Here is a 16,729-nt window from a genome sequence, read left to right on the forward strand (position 1 = left end):
ACTGGATTCCAGGTCAGAATCGCCGAGGGGACGTCCTCAGGGTCTTTGTCCACTGGGGCACAGGCCGGGCTCGGCGGGTGCAGAGGGGGCATGATTTGCGGTTCTTGGCAGGCACCAGGGGTATTGCTGTTTAAGCAGAGCCAAAGCTCGTGAGAGTCACAGTTTCTAGGAAGGTAAAGGCAGGCAGGTCCTCCGGGGTTCTCGAGGTTGTTGTCCGCAGGAGACGCCCAGATTTAGCAAGAGCAGGTTCAAGGATCAACAGGCCTGTAGGGCTGGAACCAAGTCAGTTGGTGTTGTCCTCTTGTTAGCAGCTGAATGGCAGGTCGTCTTCTTCTTGGTCTTCTTTCTTGTTTCGAAATCGGGATCTGAGGAAGGAAGGTTCAGGGTGCCCCTAAATACTACATTTAGGGGTGTTACAGGTAGGGGAAGGACAGGGACAAATAGGTCCCTGTCCTGGGGTGAGTCCACCCCCTATCCTGCTCCTCTCCTGTGGGAGGGGGGCAGGAGACTATCTCTAATTGGGCAGGGCTCCCCATCTTTAAGATGGCCGGAGCCCAGAGTTGTGCTTCACCTAGTCTCTCCCACCTGAGGGGTGGAGTTGGCACAGGCTGGCACACCCCCTTTCCTAGCGTAGGTGTTGCCTCCAGTCATCCCGCCAGGGTGGGGGTCAAAACGGGTGGAGGCCAGTTGCTGAGTACAGCAAGTGGTCTGGAGAAGCTCGCAAAGGCGGTATACCTTTGAAGCTCCCCCCTGTCCATCCTGGGGGAGGAGGCCTAGCACCTCGCCCAGGATGTGCATTGTTGCAGGCCTAGGAGAGCGGGGGCTCTCCACCCAGGGGTCCAGCAACATGTCTGCTGTGTGGCAGCCTAGGCACTCTCTCAGACCAGACGTCGATTGTAGGTTAGGTTTCAGAGGGCATCTCTAAGATGCCCTCTGTGGTGCATTTTACTGATGCCAGTGTGGCATTTAATGTGCTGAGAAGTTTGATATCAAACTTGTCAGTCTTCAGTGTAGCCATTATGGTGCTGTGGAGTTCATAATGACAACCTCCCAGCACCCTATACTTTTAATGGCATCATTGCACTTACAGTGCCCAGGAATGGCCCTGGGTACTGTAGGGGCACAGGGCTCATGCACCTGTGTCCACACCACTGGCATAGGGCACCCAGCTAGAGGGGTGACTGATGGATGCCAGGACAGTGGGTTTGTGGGCATGGCACACAAGGATGTGTGCCATGTCGACTCTTTGTTTAGGTCTGCACCAGGACACTCAGTCTGTCAAGGCAGGGTGTGGGTGTCAGGGTGCAGGGCCCCTAAGGGTGGCACATTAAGTGATGCAGCCCTTACGGGTCTTCTCTGGTCACATGACCCTGGGTACTTAGGGTACCATTTACCAGGGGCTGACATGTGGCCAGAGATGCCAATTGGGTTTCAGCTTCAATAGAGTTTTTAGGGAAGGAACACAGGCCCTGGGCACCTGATTGGCAGGAGCCCAGGGCACACTCAGTCAAAGCACATCAGCAATTCAGTAAAAAGTGGGGGCATACCATGCAAGAAAGATGGCACTTTCTCACACATACCTGCTGTGAACTTGAGTGTGAGTATATACTGTAGAATTAAGCATAATAATGTTGAATTTTTAGCGTTGAAATTGGTGATCTCTATCATAAACCTGAGGTATGAAAGCTTTAAGCTAGGTACACACTTAACCCAGACACATGCACCACCATGTTTGCAATTTTAGTACACGTCGCTGTGGTGTTTACCTTAGTGTGTACCCTGAAGCAACATGCTGTATGTAAAGATTATGGTAAGTGTGGAAACAGACCTGCTATAAAGCTCTATTATGTATTGAATGCTTTGCAGCACAAATGCGATTGTCCTACTACATTTATTAGGTGCAAACTTGGGCATGTGTAGCAACATTGGCATGTGTATGCAGAATCTCATCGTTTGCATTCATGTCCTTGCAGCCCCATACCCAGAGCCTGGAGACCTTGAATCTCGGCCATAATCCCATTGGGAATGAGGGTGTGCGAAACCTCAAGACCGGGCTGATTGGGAACCGCACTGTGTTAAGACTTGGACTGGCATCTACGAAGCTCACGTGTGAAGGTAAGATGTGTGCTTGAAATGCACAAACCATGTTTATACCATAAATTCTCTTTTTTTTTTTTTTTTTTTTTTTTAAGATACCAAAATACTTATCAATAGATACAAAATATACAAACATGATTTAAAAATCTAAATGCCATTCATGGCCGCACATATTCACTTCTTTAAATCATACAGTACGGATATAATGATTCATTGACTTTCTGTTGTCACTTGATTGAAAGACATCGCGTTAATACATACATAACTTATTCAAATTGTACCTTCTGTTTTTTTGTGATCAGACTAGGTAAGTTCTGAACATTTAAATTTTGGCGGCTTATTGACAAACACAACGTGTTTCGGCTAAGCCTTGGTCAGAGATCCGTCAGTGTTTTTCTAGATAAAAAGAAATTGAATGTGGACATGATTATAGTCTAGAGTTAACGTGCTGATTTCTATATGAATACACAATTATAAGATTCTAGTTACACAAATTATGAAAAAGAATTTAGTCTGAGGTTTCTGTACTCCCAAAGAGCAAATGTCTACCTGAACTGTTCCATGTGTCGATATGTTAAGTTGCACTGATAAAACCTAATAGCTGCTATCATTGTGCATGTCAAAGATAGTGTAACCCACGAGAGACCCACACCAAAGTGTAGCAAACTTTTAAAACGATAATAAGTGCAAGAAATGGGGTGAGTAAGAGAACCCTATTCTAGATTAAAACTATGTTTTTAAGTTATATGTCTAAAATATACCTCAAAAAGTCCCTTGATGATTTGATCTTTAGGTTGCTAGTGTCCAGCCCATGCTAACAGTCCTACCTTGCAACATTGTAAGGTAAAATTCTTCAGTACACATTTGAGTAAGTCTATCCATAGCTTGTGCTAAACCAAAGTTCAATTAGGGTTTTCCTTCATCATTTGGTGGTATTTTATATCCTGCTTCAGTTCACTTTGGTGTTGGTGCAATGGTCGGAGACGGTCTGAGTAACACCACTGGTGTGACTACACAGGCAATTCGAATCAAGCATGAACTTATTGCATTTTAGAATTAATTTGGTTGGAAGGTTTATTTGAGAAAAGTATCTGCAAAAAATTCCTTTCAAGTCTCTATGAAGTCTGATGCCAATCCTTCCACAGTAGTGCTGAGTAGTGGAAGGGGGAAGTAAATAATCACTGAAGTCTGGTTCACAGGAGTGTCATTTCGGAGTCCTTCCATTGGCAAAGCAAAATTTCTACCCTTTTCCAGTGTATATGACCCACTGATATCTTGGTGTTTTTAAAATCTCGTAGCCTGTCTTCCTTTTAAAACTGCTTCCTCTTTGCCTGAAGAAGGCTTGAATGGAGGCGTATTCCTTTCCAATTGCACAGATGAGGGAATGCCTGGCTTTGATTTCATGCAGGCAATCTCATTATCCATCTGAGCTTCAAACCGTCAATTTTGAGAAAAAACAGATTAATTATATTGTGTTGAGGTTGGGTTTTCAAGTTTGTAAGACAAAGATATGAGAAGTGCCATAGATGAAACATGGGCCACATCTCTAGCTGCCAATCTGCCAGGTATCCTGATGTATAATGGTTCCAGTTGTGCAATAAGGCGACCCGCCAACATATCTAATAGAGCATACAAAGTACCTACCGCATGTAACGTCACAATACTGTTGACCCTTCATATTTGGTGGTTTGCTCCACTATGTTTCATTCCATTTTTTGAAAGGTCAGATGATTTTTGCTTTGGAACCAACACTACAAGTGTGTCAACTGGTACTTGATCTTTTACAAACGAAGGTGTCCTGGCTGAAATCGTTGTACCGCTAGTCCTTTCACTTAGGACATGATCTTTTTGGTACTGGAGGGAAGAAACCTGCAAGGCGCCCTCTAAAAATATGACTGGTATACCACTCCATGTGCTTGCCACCTTGCACAAAGGCAAAGGCAGCTGCATTGGGGTGCTTCTCATCCGGTTGAGGGACCTGTGTTAATCTCTTCACTTGATTGCTTTAGAAGGTAACTGTTATGGTATTCAGTGCAGCTATTGATATTGTCCAGTGGGTGCTTAGATGGACTTGATTGCAGTGTAGGTGTTGGCGCTGAGCACCTTATAAACTATTTCATAGACATAAAAGCATGCCTCAGCTGCCTCAGTCAAGGCTATATCATTACTAATTTGTTCATTATTGTAAAGTGCTCCTCACTGAAAATGCTGTTTAGGCGAATAAACTGGCCTCCAAATTGGTGCTATCAGAACCTTCAATTTCTAGTATAGTTGCTTGAAAGAGGACAGTCTGCTACAGTTTCATCAACCTCCCAATGCCTTTTAGTGGCCATCAGCTGATAATCAGGTTAGGTGTAAGGTTTCCCTCGTTGCTTGATAAAAGGCTTTGAAAGAGGCATCTGGCATATATTTTTTCTGGAGGAGGGGTTGACATTACATAGCTGGTGAAAATTACTATATCCCCTCTACCCCCCTTTTTTCTCACTTATGTTCTCCGTATCTACTCCCCTCTTACTTCTCATGTGAAAGCCCCCCACCACCACCACTACCACACATAAAAAAAGTAATGCGGTACAAACTCATACCAAAATAGCATTCAATTATCAGTATGTTCAACTCTTGGGTGAATATAGAAGTGAGAATCCAGGGCACCTGCAGGGTATTTTTGTGCCTTTAGAACTAAAGGGCCAGCACTTATTTTCCTGTTCACATTGAATTTTTATTTTTGCTTAAAATTGAACTGTTTTTCTCTTAAAAACATATTGATTTTCAGACGTGTTTTGGTGTCCTTGGTTATCGACCACAGTTTAGGGCCGTTTCAGGTAGGTACAGGTTGGGACCAATGGGTCCCTTCCTTGGCGTGGGTACAACCCCCTATTATGCCATCCTCCAGTGGGTCATTAGCCTCACTCTGGTTGGCTGGATCCCCCCATTATCTAGATAGTGGGGACTATGAGATGTGCTTCGCCTCCCACACCTGAGAGGTAGTTTTAGCAAAGGTGGGCACACCTCTCCTCCATTCTTGGTTTTCCTGCCGAGTCTCCCTCCCAAAGTTGGGGTTAGATCCAGTGGGACCAGTTGCTGAAAGCAGCAAATGTCTGGGTCAGCTCACAAAGGCAGCAAACCTTTGAAGCTTCCCCTTCAAGTATTTCAGACACTAGTGGTGGTTTGAGTGGAGCACGCAAGCACAGCTAGATACGCTGAGTGGATTTTATTGGTGGAGGGGTGTGGTATTTTGAATTCTTTTTGTGTGTAAGTCTTGATTTTGGTATTGTGCCACTTGGGTTTTTGATGCATGTCACGTTGGTTTAAAGGAAAAGGTTTTTTTTGTTGAGAGCAAAGAGGGCAGCAAAATGACTTAAAGGGTGATTTGAAAAGTAATGTCTTCACTTGGGCTGGTGAGGTAATTACCAAGTTTAAGCTATTGGCATTGTAAATGGCAATGCCTTTTATGTTTTAAAAGCCAAGTCATAAAAAAAGTCATTGTCATTTACAATGCCAATAGCTCAAACTTGTGTTAATGTGAGACCTATTGCATTGCAAATGCTTGTTTGTACTCGTGCCCTTGCAAACTTTATATAGACACTGAAGGGGAAGGCAGCTTGTGTTTATGACCTCAGGTATCTAAAACCTCCCCAGCCGGTTCTTAGTTTAACAAAATAAATGGAGGGGCTTAAAGATTTTCTCAGAAGCCAGCCGCAAGAGCCGGCATATGCCGGACTTGCCGAATAACACGGCTGCTTTGTTTCAGTCTCTGTGTGCCTATCTTTCTATTCTTGCTTCTTTTTACGTTTGCTGTCTTTATTTCGCTTGTTCTAGGTTAAAGTCTGATGATGAAAAAAAAGGTCCTGGTGATTATAAATAAGTCCATCACTGGAAAAAATTAGCCAAAATATGCCCTGCCCCCATCAATGAAGAGGAAAATAGCTGGTGTATCCCCAAGCTCAACAGACTGACCTCTGGCATCTGAAGTGCACCAACGCTTAAAAAATAAGAGCTTGTCTCTCTTCCTTCACTGCACCTGTGGTGTCGCTATGTAGTCCAAAACTGAAGTCAACAAGGAAAGGCATTTCCAAGTACATTTTTGTCTGTGAAGGAGACGCTGGGGTGGTTAGGACTCGATACAACACCCAGTACTGTCGCACACGCATGCCCAGTGCCAGCGTCTGGTACCTGAAGCGACAGGGAAGTTACGATTTTGAACGTTTCCTTTCAGGACTACCTCTGAGAAAAGAGGCGTTTTTAAAGGCTGCACAGAAGGTACTGATTAAATGAACAGATCTGTGCACTGGGGAAGATGATTCTAGCAGACATTATCCACGCCCCACCCCTGCCCCTTGTAGGGCATCTGTCACCAGGACCACGCCATGCCATGTTCATATCGAGAGAGAGAAGCAGTAATGTTTGTATTCACTGAGGTTATGTTGCTTGTGGATTGCACACCGAGAGCACCATGTAGGCACTGTTATAGGCACACAGGTCTGTGATGTTGACAGCGCAGAGACCGTACTAAGCATGTGATTGATTGCATAATCCACTACTGAAGCCAACAAGCATGTATTGTGCTCTCTGAGGTAGGCGGGCAGCAGACCATGCGTGTGTCCTGCCAGAGCAAGAGGTAGGTGGTCTGCAAAATTCACGAAGGGCTCTTTGGCAGTTAGTGCTCACAGCTCCGGGTCGGGCACTCACAGAGCGCCTGTCTGCTCCACGGAGCGTTACAGAAGGAGAGGTGCTTTAGTCTGCAGAGAAGCCCGGCCCAGCCTCTGGTTCCTGCTTCTGCCGAAGGGGGAGCTGAGGTAGGAGGAGCTGAGGTAGGAGGAGCTGAGGTAGGAGGAGCTGAGGTAGGAGGAGCTGAGGTGGGAGGAGCTGAGGTGGGAGGAGCTGAGGTGGGAGGAGGAACCAGCCGGAGGTAGCGAGTGCCTACGTCTGTGTGTTGTGAGAACCCACATGAATGAGCCTCGTCATAGAGCGCCGCTGTGCTACACCCGACGCTAGAGGCAGGCCATGAGGAAACGGCGGATGCGCACCACAGGCTCCAGGTTGAGCCGCAGGATGTGCTGTGCCTGGTGCCGCGCAGCCGCCTGGTCCCGCGCGACACGTCCTGCGCGTGGATGCGGGGGAAGCTGGCTGGCTGGCTGGCTGGCTGGCTGGCTGGCTGGCTGGCTGGCTGGCTGGCTGGCTATGCCCGGCGCGATGCCGCTTTCTGGGTGCCCACTTACAGTACCCATGCTTCCTCTTGGCGGGAGAGGGGCTTGGTCGGGCCGGGGAGCCAGTCTTAGAGGCACGAGTAAAATGCAGGTGTGCTGTGATAGCGGAAAGGAGCACTTCGGTGCGCGTTGACGGGTCGTGGAGGCGACGGCGGAGGGGCAAGGGAAAGTGAAAGTAACTGCTTGAGGCTTGCAAGGGAGACAGGAGATGAACAGCGCGTGACTGTACGTGGTGAACGCGCGCGTTCACATTTCCAGTCCGGCCAGCCTGCGCGTGCCCATCTCCTGTCTCCCTTGTAAGCCCTTGAGAGCCAAGTCAGCGACAATAGGTCTCACTGGCGACAGCGCTTTGCGCTGCGTCGCCAGGTGCGAGACCTAAAAAGGGAGCACGTGCTCGAAGTACACGGTTGTTTTTGTGCAGTTTAGTATTGTTTCAATTTTAGTTAATATTGGGTGTATCCAGTGCTCTTGTGTTTATTTACGTTTAATGTAGTTCCCCTGAACAAGGGCATTTGAATGCCCGAAATGCATTGAGATAAATTTCTTCACGTTGAAATATGAGTAAATAGGCACTGCCATGTGTTTTCGGAGTTAAGCAGTTACAGCACTTTTTGAACCTAATTGAAGACAAAGATTCAGGATTACTTTGGATTACTATTTGAATAAAGTTGGAGAAAATCAAAAAACTTTGGTTGAGTCGGAATTGATGGTTTTTATATTCATTGGGCTGTGCATCCCGGGTTGGGGTACCCGACGAGGCTCCAGCACTATTAAGGATATGTACAAAATGCACGGATGGAGTGCATTCCAGGATGGCACACCTAAAACTAGCCTTGAGCACATTTAAAGGAACATAAAATGGCGATGTGCATTCTACCACTGTTTGTTATACACAGGCATGTGTGCCATGCCGAATCTTCCCTTTTCTCTGCACCAAAACATGCTGCCTGCAAGGGCAGTGTGTGTGTTAAGATACAGGGCCTCTAAGGGTGGCACAATGCGTGCTACAGCCCTTTCCCGGTCACATGGCCATTGGTACCTTTTGCGAGTGACTTACATGTGACCAGGGTGGTGTCAATTGGGGGTGCAAAGGTACAGTTTTAGGGAAAGAACATTGGCCCTGGGTACCTGGATGGCTGGAACACATGGCGCACTTAGTCAAAGAGCATCAACATCGGGGAAAATGTGGGGTCAACTACAATCCTATCATAGCGTCATGCAAAGAGCAGCAGAATATCATAAGCTCCTAATGCATTCAACAGAAGGGAAAGTGACTTTCTCATATACGGTCTAATATTTGCCTGTGATTGGAACCATTCTTAATGTTTCTAGCGAGGTGTTTAAGGACCCAGTCAAATCAAGGGTTCTAATATGACTCATTGACAAAAAATATAAACCCTCACCAAACGACCCAATCTATATTAAAAGCCATCCCCCAAGCAGACTCCCTTGTAGTCATTACTGCTAGGAAGAGAGCAGCTCACAAGGCACTGGAGAGACACCTCCTCCAGATAAGGAAAGCAAAAGGATTTATGCAGCTGCAAACATTGTTGACACATGTCACCCACATCATTGGAGTATTTCAAATACATTATGTGGGCCTGCTTTCATGTTATAACAGCAACCTGGGTTGAAATACAGGAGCTCAGGCAACATTTTCCAGAGGAATATGGAAAAAAGGGAAAAGATTTGGTTAGTGAAGGTAAAATCATTTCAAATGCTACCATCAAATATGCCTTAGATGGAGCAGACACTGCTGTTGGGGCATAAACGCTTCTATTATGCTCAAACGGCAGGGGTAGAGACTCATTTCTGGGTTCAAACCCGAAGTATAACAGCATATTTTAAATGCCCCTTTCAATGGAGAACATCTTTTTGGTCCAGAAGTAGACGCTCAACTGGAAAAAATAACAAAAAGACGCCCGCACTGCTAAGTCAATGGATGCTTTACAGACCTCAACTCAAAAACAGCCCTATTGGAGGTACCATGAAGCATTACCGTAGAAAATACTTCAGATCTGACTTAACCATTCCATCCGCAGGGGCATGGTTACTAATTTGGAGGCTACAAAACAAAGGCAGAGGAAGAGGTACACCCAAGAAAGGCACCTCCACCCCCACAATAAAATGCAATGCTCACACTTCTTGCTGATCACAAAACACCTGTCGTAGGAAGGCTAGATTACCTCCTTCTGTTGTGGCAGAACATTACATCAGACCAATGTGTATAAGAAATTGTCAAACAAACCAAATATTCCACCAAAGAAGCAGGTATTAAATCCACAATATCTACACCTGCTCAAAAAAATAAAGGCATTACTACTGAAGGGGGCTATCCAAATAGTCCTACAAAAGTACCAAAATACAGGAGTGTACTTTGTTTATTTTCTAATACCAAAGAAAGATGGAACCCTAAGACCCATTCTGGACCTATCGGCACTAAATGGCTAAATACTGTCTGAACATGTTCACATGGGCACACTACAAGATGTAATACCACTACTTCAAAAAGGCAACTTCATGATTGCATTAGACCTGAAGGACGCTTACTTCCACATTCCAATTCATCCAGCACACAGAAAAAAGATTTGTGATAAGTGGACGTCATAATCAATTCAAAGTACTACCCTTTGGAGTAACAATAGCCACGAGCGCTGTCACCGCGCATTAGACCATACCTATTCCTTTTTTTCGGGGTCACATACGTCCTTCTCTAGAATTGACTACTTATTCACGCCAACAGAGGAAATTCAGACTATAGAAGAAGTAGAATACTTGGCTAGAGGTATTGCGGATCACTCACCGTTACTGTTAAAAGTAGAGGGGGCAATATGTGGAGTGCGATCGGATTGGCGGCTGAGTGCATGGGAGCTCTGTGACACAGCACTGATGGAGGTGATCAAAAGAGAAACAAAGCTGTTCCTTCAGGAGGACGAAGGCCCAGTATCCTCCGAGGCCACCCTCTGGGAGTCCTATAAGGCAGTCCTGCGGGGTAGGCTGCAGGATACAATAGCAAGGAAACGAAGAGACAAAGTTCTCCAGATAGAAACTCTAGAAGGTCAACTTCTCGACATAGAAGGCAATATCACCCCAGAAAATGAGGCAACCTCGCTTAGGCAAATAGGATCACCCGCAGGTAGCTTTGTGTGCTGGCGGATAGAGAGGTCCAGTTTCTGTTACTGGCAGCACAAACTATGAGTCAGGAGATCATGTGGGGAAACTCCTAGCTTGGTTAAGCCGGAAGGAAAAAGAGGCAAACTGGGTGAGCCAGCTAGTTGAAGCAGATGTACCACATACAAATGCAGCAGCAATAGCATTTGAACGCTACTATACTAATCTCTGCGAGGCTAAGATAACAGTGGACGAGGACCATATAAGTAGATACCTTAGTGATATTGACATGCCTACCCTGTGTCAGGAAGACAAAGATGCCCTAGAAGTGGAGATAACCCTTGAAGTCCAGGCCGCTATCGCCAAACAAAAATCAAGGAAAAAAAAACAGGTCCCAATGGGCTGCCAGGGGAATTTTTCAAACAAAAGAATAGTTTATTGGCCCCACATATCCTAAGTATGCTACTCGCGGCCAAGGCAGAGGGAACGCTGGTTCCGAATCTAAGCCAAGCCACGGTGGTGGTCATACCAAAACCAGGGAAAGCCCCAGAAGACTGTGGGCCATACTGTCCAATCTCACTCTTAAACATTGATACCAAGATCTTAGCTTCCATATTAGCCACACGATTGTTGCCCAAACGGTCCACACGTTTTAATCTACATAGACTTGCAAATTGGATAGACACGGCGAAAAGCGGAGATAGGCACTGGATACTCCTGTCACTCAAAGGTGAGAAGGCATTCAATACGGTTCACTGGCCGTTCATGAGACGTGTGCTTTTAAAATTAGGGTTCGGGAGTAGTTTCTGGTCACGGATTGATATATTGTATACGAATCCCAGCGCCAGAGTCCTGGTTAATGACGTTAAATCAGCGGCCTTTCCCATCCACCGAGGGACTAGACAGGGTTGCCCGCTGTCCCCCTTGCTCTTTGCTATGGTACTAGAGCCGTAGACATGCTTAATCAGGACACACTGTTATAAAGGGGTTTCAGGATGATGAGGGGCAGATAAGGGAGGAACAAATCTCCCTCTACGCATATGATATCCTACTATATATTACTAGCCCGGACAAAACAGTCCCCGCTATATTCGAATTAGTCACAGAATACGGGAAACCGGCTGGATATAACATTAACTGGGGGAAGTCCAACATATATCCAATGGCAGCCCCGTTGGCACACATCTTATACCGATGCATCTTCCCATTGCAGATGATGGCTTCAAATATCTGGGATTATTTATCTCTAACGAAACAGACTTTCTCGCCCATAATATCCAATGTGTCCTGGGGGACTTCCGAGAGGATGTTTCCAGGTGGAGGCGCCTCCCATTGAACCTACTCGGGCCAGCTGCCATGTACAAACTCCATGTACAAGCTCCATGTACAAACTCCATGTACAAATCCCCAAAATACGTATCACAAAATCCCAGAGGACATTTTTCGGACAATAAACGACCAAGTGCGCACGCTATTGGGGGATGGAGGCCACCCCGTGTAGCACTACAAACACTGCAACGCAGCCCAGTCTTCTGGGGCTTTGCCTGGTTTTGGTATGACCACCACCGTGGCTTGGCTTAGACTCGGAACCAGCGTCCCCTCCGCCTTGGCCGCGAGGAGCATACTTAGTATATGTGGGGCCAATAAACTATTCTTTGGTTTGAAAAATTCCCCCGGCAGCCCATTGGGACCTGGGGTTTTCCCTGATTTTAGTTTGGCGATAGCGGCCTGGACTTCTTCAAGGATTATCTCCACTTCTAGGGCATCTATGTCTTCCCTATGTATTGGGGGTATTGCGCTACCGGACATCCGGGCATATTATAGGGTGGCCCACCTTAGAGTAATCAATGAGTTGGGACACGCGCCCGGGCACCACCACACTCGTGCCCTAGAGAGACTCCAATTTCGAAAGCACTCTTATTTGCACTTATATATATGGGGGTCGTGGAACACAAGGCCTACTGCCGGCTACACATTGAAGCCTGTAAAGAAGCGGAATGCCAAATGAAATGGGGAAAAGAGCTGTAAAGGGCTACCCCCTTATGGGAGGGCAAGAAGTTGCCGGAAATAGAAAAGCTACAGGGGTTTACAGGATGGAATACCATCGGGATCACCAATCTAGGGTACATTATAAGGCAAGGAGATTTGATAACCTTTGCACAGCTACAGGTGGAATATAACCTGTCAGATAGTCAACATTAAAAAATACATTCAGCTCCGGCATGCCTGGAGAGCGCAGAAGCCCGACATTGCAGATCTCCCTCAATACACTCCATTAGAAGGCCTGCTGCTCCTAGAGGAGATACCAGAAACGGCTGTCTCCTGGACATAAAAGACTCTAAATAACAATATGCCTGACAATCTACTAACACTGAGAAGTAAATGGGAGAAAATAATGGGCACTTTAGGAGATATATACTGGGAAACGGCCCTATTGTACCCCAGAGAAGTAGCGATAAAACTCAGACTGATCCAGTTCAAGATATTGCACAGAGTGTACTATGATAGGACGAGACTCCATGCAATGGGCCGAGCAGAGGCACCGAAATGCCTCCGCTGTAAAACATAGAGTGGGTCTTATATACACACCTTATGGGAATGCCTAATAATACATAGATATTGGACACGGGTAGTGCAAGAACTGAATAATATACTGGAAACACAAATCCCGATGGAACCCAAATGCGTCCTGCTTGGCATACACACAGACGTTGATATGCCCAGATGTCAAATCTTGCTAAGTAACCTAGGATGAATAGTGGCAAAGCGAGACATAGCCAGGCATTGGGGGAGAACGGATCCGCCCACTATGAAAGAGTGGAGGGCTGGCATGGACATGTACTAGGGGGTGAAAAGAACAGTATATCAGGCAAGAGGGTGTCCTAAGACGTTCCAGAGGATCTGGCAACCTTGGCTGAGATATTACAACCTAGAGACAGAGGAAGGGAAAATGGACGTAGCACAACTCACTCCCCAGGAGCATGCGGGAGTTGGATCCAGCGCCCCAGCACAGAGGACAAACTGAGTTGTGTAACACAGCCACTGCAAAGAGAGAGTGGGGCATGAGAACTAGGGTAGGAAATTTAATGTTATACACTCTGTATTCCCACCACCCATATTTCCTACCTGCTGTATATATAATTTTTGTGTGAGACATGTGAGATATACCTGCTGACTATTGTCTTGTTCTCTTTTGTTCTTCTTTTGTTTCAAATAAAAAAAAAACATAAAGAAAAAAATAGCCCCTAGGGTATTCACAAAATGTAGCAGCAACAATAAGTAGAGAAAACAGTCATGTGTGTTCTCTATCTTGATGATTTGCTGATCAAGAGTCCAAACAAATACAAATGTCTATCAGACACCCAAAAGGTAGTAAATCTACTGCATTTATTGGGTTTCTCCATCAATGTGACAGCCACATCTCCAACCATCCCAAATTCAACCCTATCTGGGGTCAATTCTCAATACCAATCTCGGGGACCGCTTACCCCAATCCCCCAAGGATTCTCAATCTCCAGAACTAACTGGATCTTTTTCAGCCACATCATTACTTTACAGTGAAAACAATCATGAAAGTATTAGGAATGATGGTATCTTGTTTGGCAATGGTGCCTCATGCTACCTACACATGAGACCCCTCCAGTGTTTAGCATTTCAATGGTCACAAGCAGGAGAGAACATGGAAGATCTAGTGTTATTTTCACCCAAGGTTTATCAGGCTCTATTATGGAGGAACAATCAAAACATGTTTGTCAGGGAGAGTCTTCAAGGATCCAATATTGCATTGAACAATCACAGCTGATGCATTGCTTTTGGGATGGGGGGCTCATATGACGAACATTGTGGTTCAGGGTCACTGGACAACACCACAACAGTTGGTGCACATCAACATGTTGGAACTACTAGCCATTTCATTGGCTCTCAAAGCTTTTCTTTCAAACATAGCAGGAAGGACTGCCCTTCTAGGCACAGACAATGACAGCAGTGTATTACATACAGAAACCGGGGGGGGGGGGCATTCAATACAATTTTCTCATTTAGCACATAAAATATGGAAATGGGCTAAGAATCGCAACATCCACCTACCATCACAATACTTACCAGGAGAGGAGAACACAATGGCGGACCTCCGCAGCAGAACACACCAGCAGGTTCATGAATGGGAGATACACAGTACATTACTACAACCATACTTGCAAAGGAATGGAACACCCACAATAGATGTTTGCAACTAAGGAAAACGCAAAATGCCAAAGCTTCGCCTCCAGACATCCATGCCCACAATCCAGGAGCAGTGCTCTATGGATGAACTGTTCAGGGATATTTGTGTATGTTTTATCTTAAACTCAGACTTCAATTACTCTGAATCTGATTGCGCACACAAGGGCTTGACAACCATGGTACACAACGCTATTGGAGCTCTCCTTACAACCTCACAAGAAGCTACCCAATTATCCAAATCTTCTAACACACAGCAATGGCAGGGCGAGACATCTCAACTCAACAGCTCAATCTTGTGATCTGGTTTCTGAGATCATAGAATTTAGATACCTCAATCTACCTGAAATAAATGTATGACTATTATAAAAGAAGCAAGAAGACCTACAACAAGAGCATGCTATGCAGCAAAATACTGCACCTCTAAATGCATACATTTAACAGCTGTTGCAGCATAACTGCAACACAGAAAGCACTAGTCATTGTTCCGTATTCCTGTAATCAGTGCCTTCGTGGAAGGATTAAAAAGAGACATTCCAATACGTACACCTCCCATACCAGCATGGAATCTAAACAGTGTCCTGAAACGGCTTATGGACCCTCAATTTGAGCTGCTACATGATTGTCAAATGCAATTCTTGACCTGGAAAGTGGCTTTCCTTAAAGCAATACCATCCATAAGAAGGGTCAGTAAAAAACATGCCCTCACAGTTAAAATCTTATTTCCAAGTCTTCTCAGACCGAGTGCGTTTACGCACTAACCCAAATTTTTTACACAAGGTTATTTCACCATTTCATTTGAACCAAACCTTGGAGTTGCCAGTTTGCTTTCCAAAACCACAAACTGTTGCAGAACGTTCATTACATACATTAGATGTTAAAAGGGCACTTAATGTGGAACATACTAAATCTTCAAAAAAAGAAACTATCTTTTTGCCTCTATTTCATATCCAACAAAGGAAAACACGGGGAGGGGCTTAGCGCGCACCCAAGATGGTCGCGTGAGCTTAGGGCTCCCGGACCTTCGCCGCCTCCACCGACTATCCTGAACCCTATCCTGATGTGGACGACGGGTTATTACTGGCCCGGCCCTGCTGATCGTTTATCCGTTTTCGGACTTCGATTTGGACATCGGGAGCTGAAGATATGGACTTTTGAACTTTTTCGGCCTGCTCCATGGTACTGCCCCCGGGCTCGGTTTCTCTGCCAGCCGGACAGTAATTGAACAACAACGGATCATGCGAGCCTCCTTTGCCCGGTTGCCTACTTTCAGTTTTGTTTCTCGCGCTTAGACCTGCTTGACTTTGTTTCGATCGCCCAGGCTTGCTGCTTTCAACCTCACCACTATTCACCGACTGGTGACTTGGCCCCTTGCCATTTATCACTTGGTGATTGGTTCGCATCCTCATTTCTATATTGTTGCGGGCGCATCGACTTTAGCAATTTTTACTAGGTCTCAGACTACCCTTCGGGGCGCACGAACTAAGATGGCCACCAAGCCTGAGGGAGAGAAACGCAAGACCAGACCGGCAACGCGAGGGGGCTCCGTGCAATCAAATGTCATGGACAGATACACCCTCGTCAAGGGCTCTCCGGGTGGATCGACTAAATCCCCGGCCACCGTGGGAGAAGACTCCCCGATGGATGAAGAACTGTCGTTGAGGGACGTCATGGGCGCCATTGCCGGGATGAAGGCCACGCTGGGTCAACAATATGAGGCCCTGGCCCACAAGTTGGATACGGTCGCTATCGATGTTACCTTGATCAGGGCTGACCTTGCGAAAACCAATGAAAAGGTCAAATCCCTCGATCTAAAGACATCTAGTCTTGTTACTGACGTCTCCGATTTACAGGCAGAGGTCGGTAACTTGCGAGCCGCCCGTGACTATCTCACTCGACGCCTGGACGACTTTGAGGGCCGTGCAAGACGAAACAACGTCCGTCTGGTTGGTGTCCCGGAAACTTCGGAAGCATCCTCGGTGGACCTGCTGGTGGAGGATCTGGTCCTGAATCATCTAGCACCCAAGGGCCTCAGCAAGTTTTTTGCTGTTGAACGGGCACACAGGATCCCGGGTGGTCCGCCTAAGCAGGGAGCC

At 46.1% G+C, this 16,729-nt stretch overlaps 1 protein-coding gene across 1 annotated transcript in view; it reads left to right on the forward strand.

Moving 5' to 3' along the window:
• Positions 1–16,729, forward strand: part of PPP1R37 (protein phosphatase 1 regulatory subunit 37) — a 982,164-nt gene that overhangs the window by 565,519 nt on the left and 399,916 nt on the right. The window contains exon 9 of the mRNA XM_078660917.1: positions 1,974–2,115. Coding sequence (XP_078517043.1) covers positions 1,974–2,115 — 142 coding nt within the window. The remainder of the gene's footprint in view (positions 1–1,973; positions 2,116–16,729) is intronic.

Source organism: Lissotriton helveticus, chromosome 9 (assembly GCF_964261635.1).
Source record: "Lissotriton helveticus chromosome 9, aLisHel1.1, whole genome shotgun sequence".
Taxonomy (NCBI): domain Eukaryota; kingdom Metazoa; phylum Chordata; class Amphibia; order Caudata; family Salamandridae; genus Lissotriton; species Lissotriton helveticus.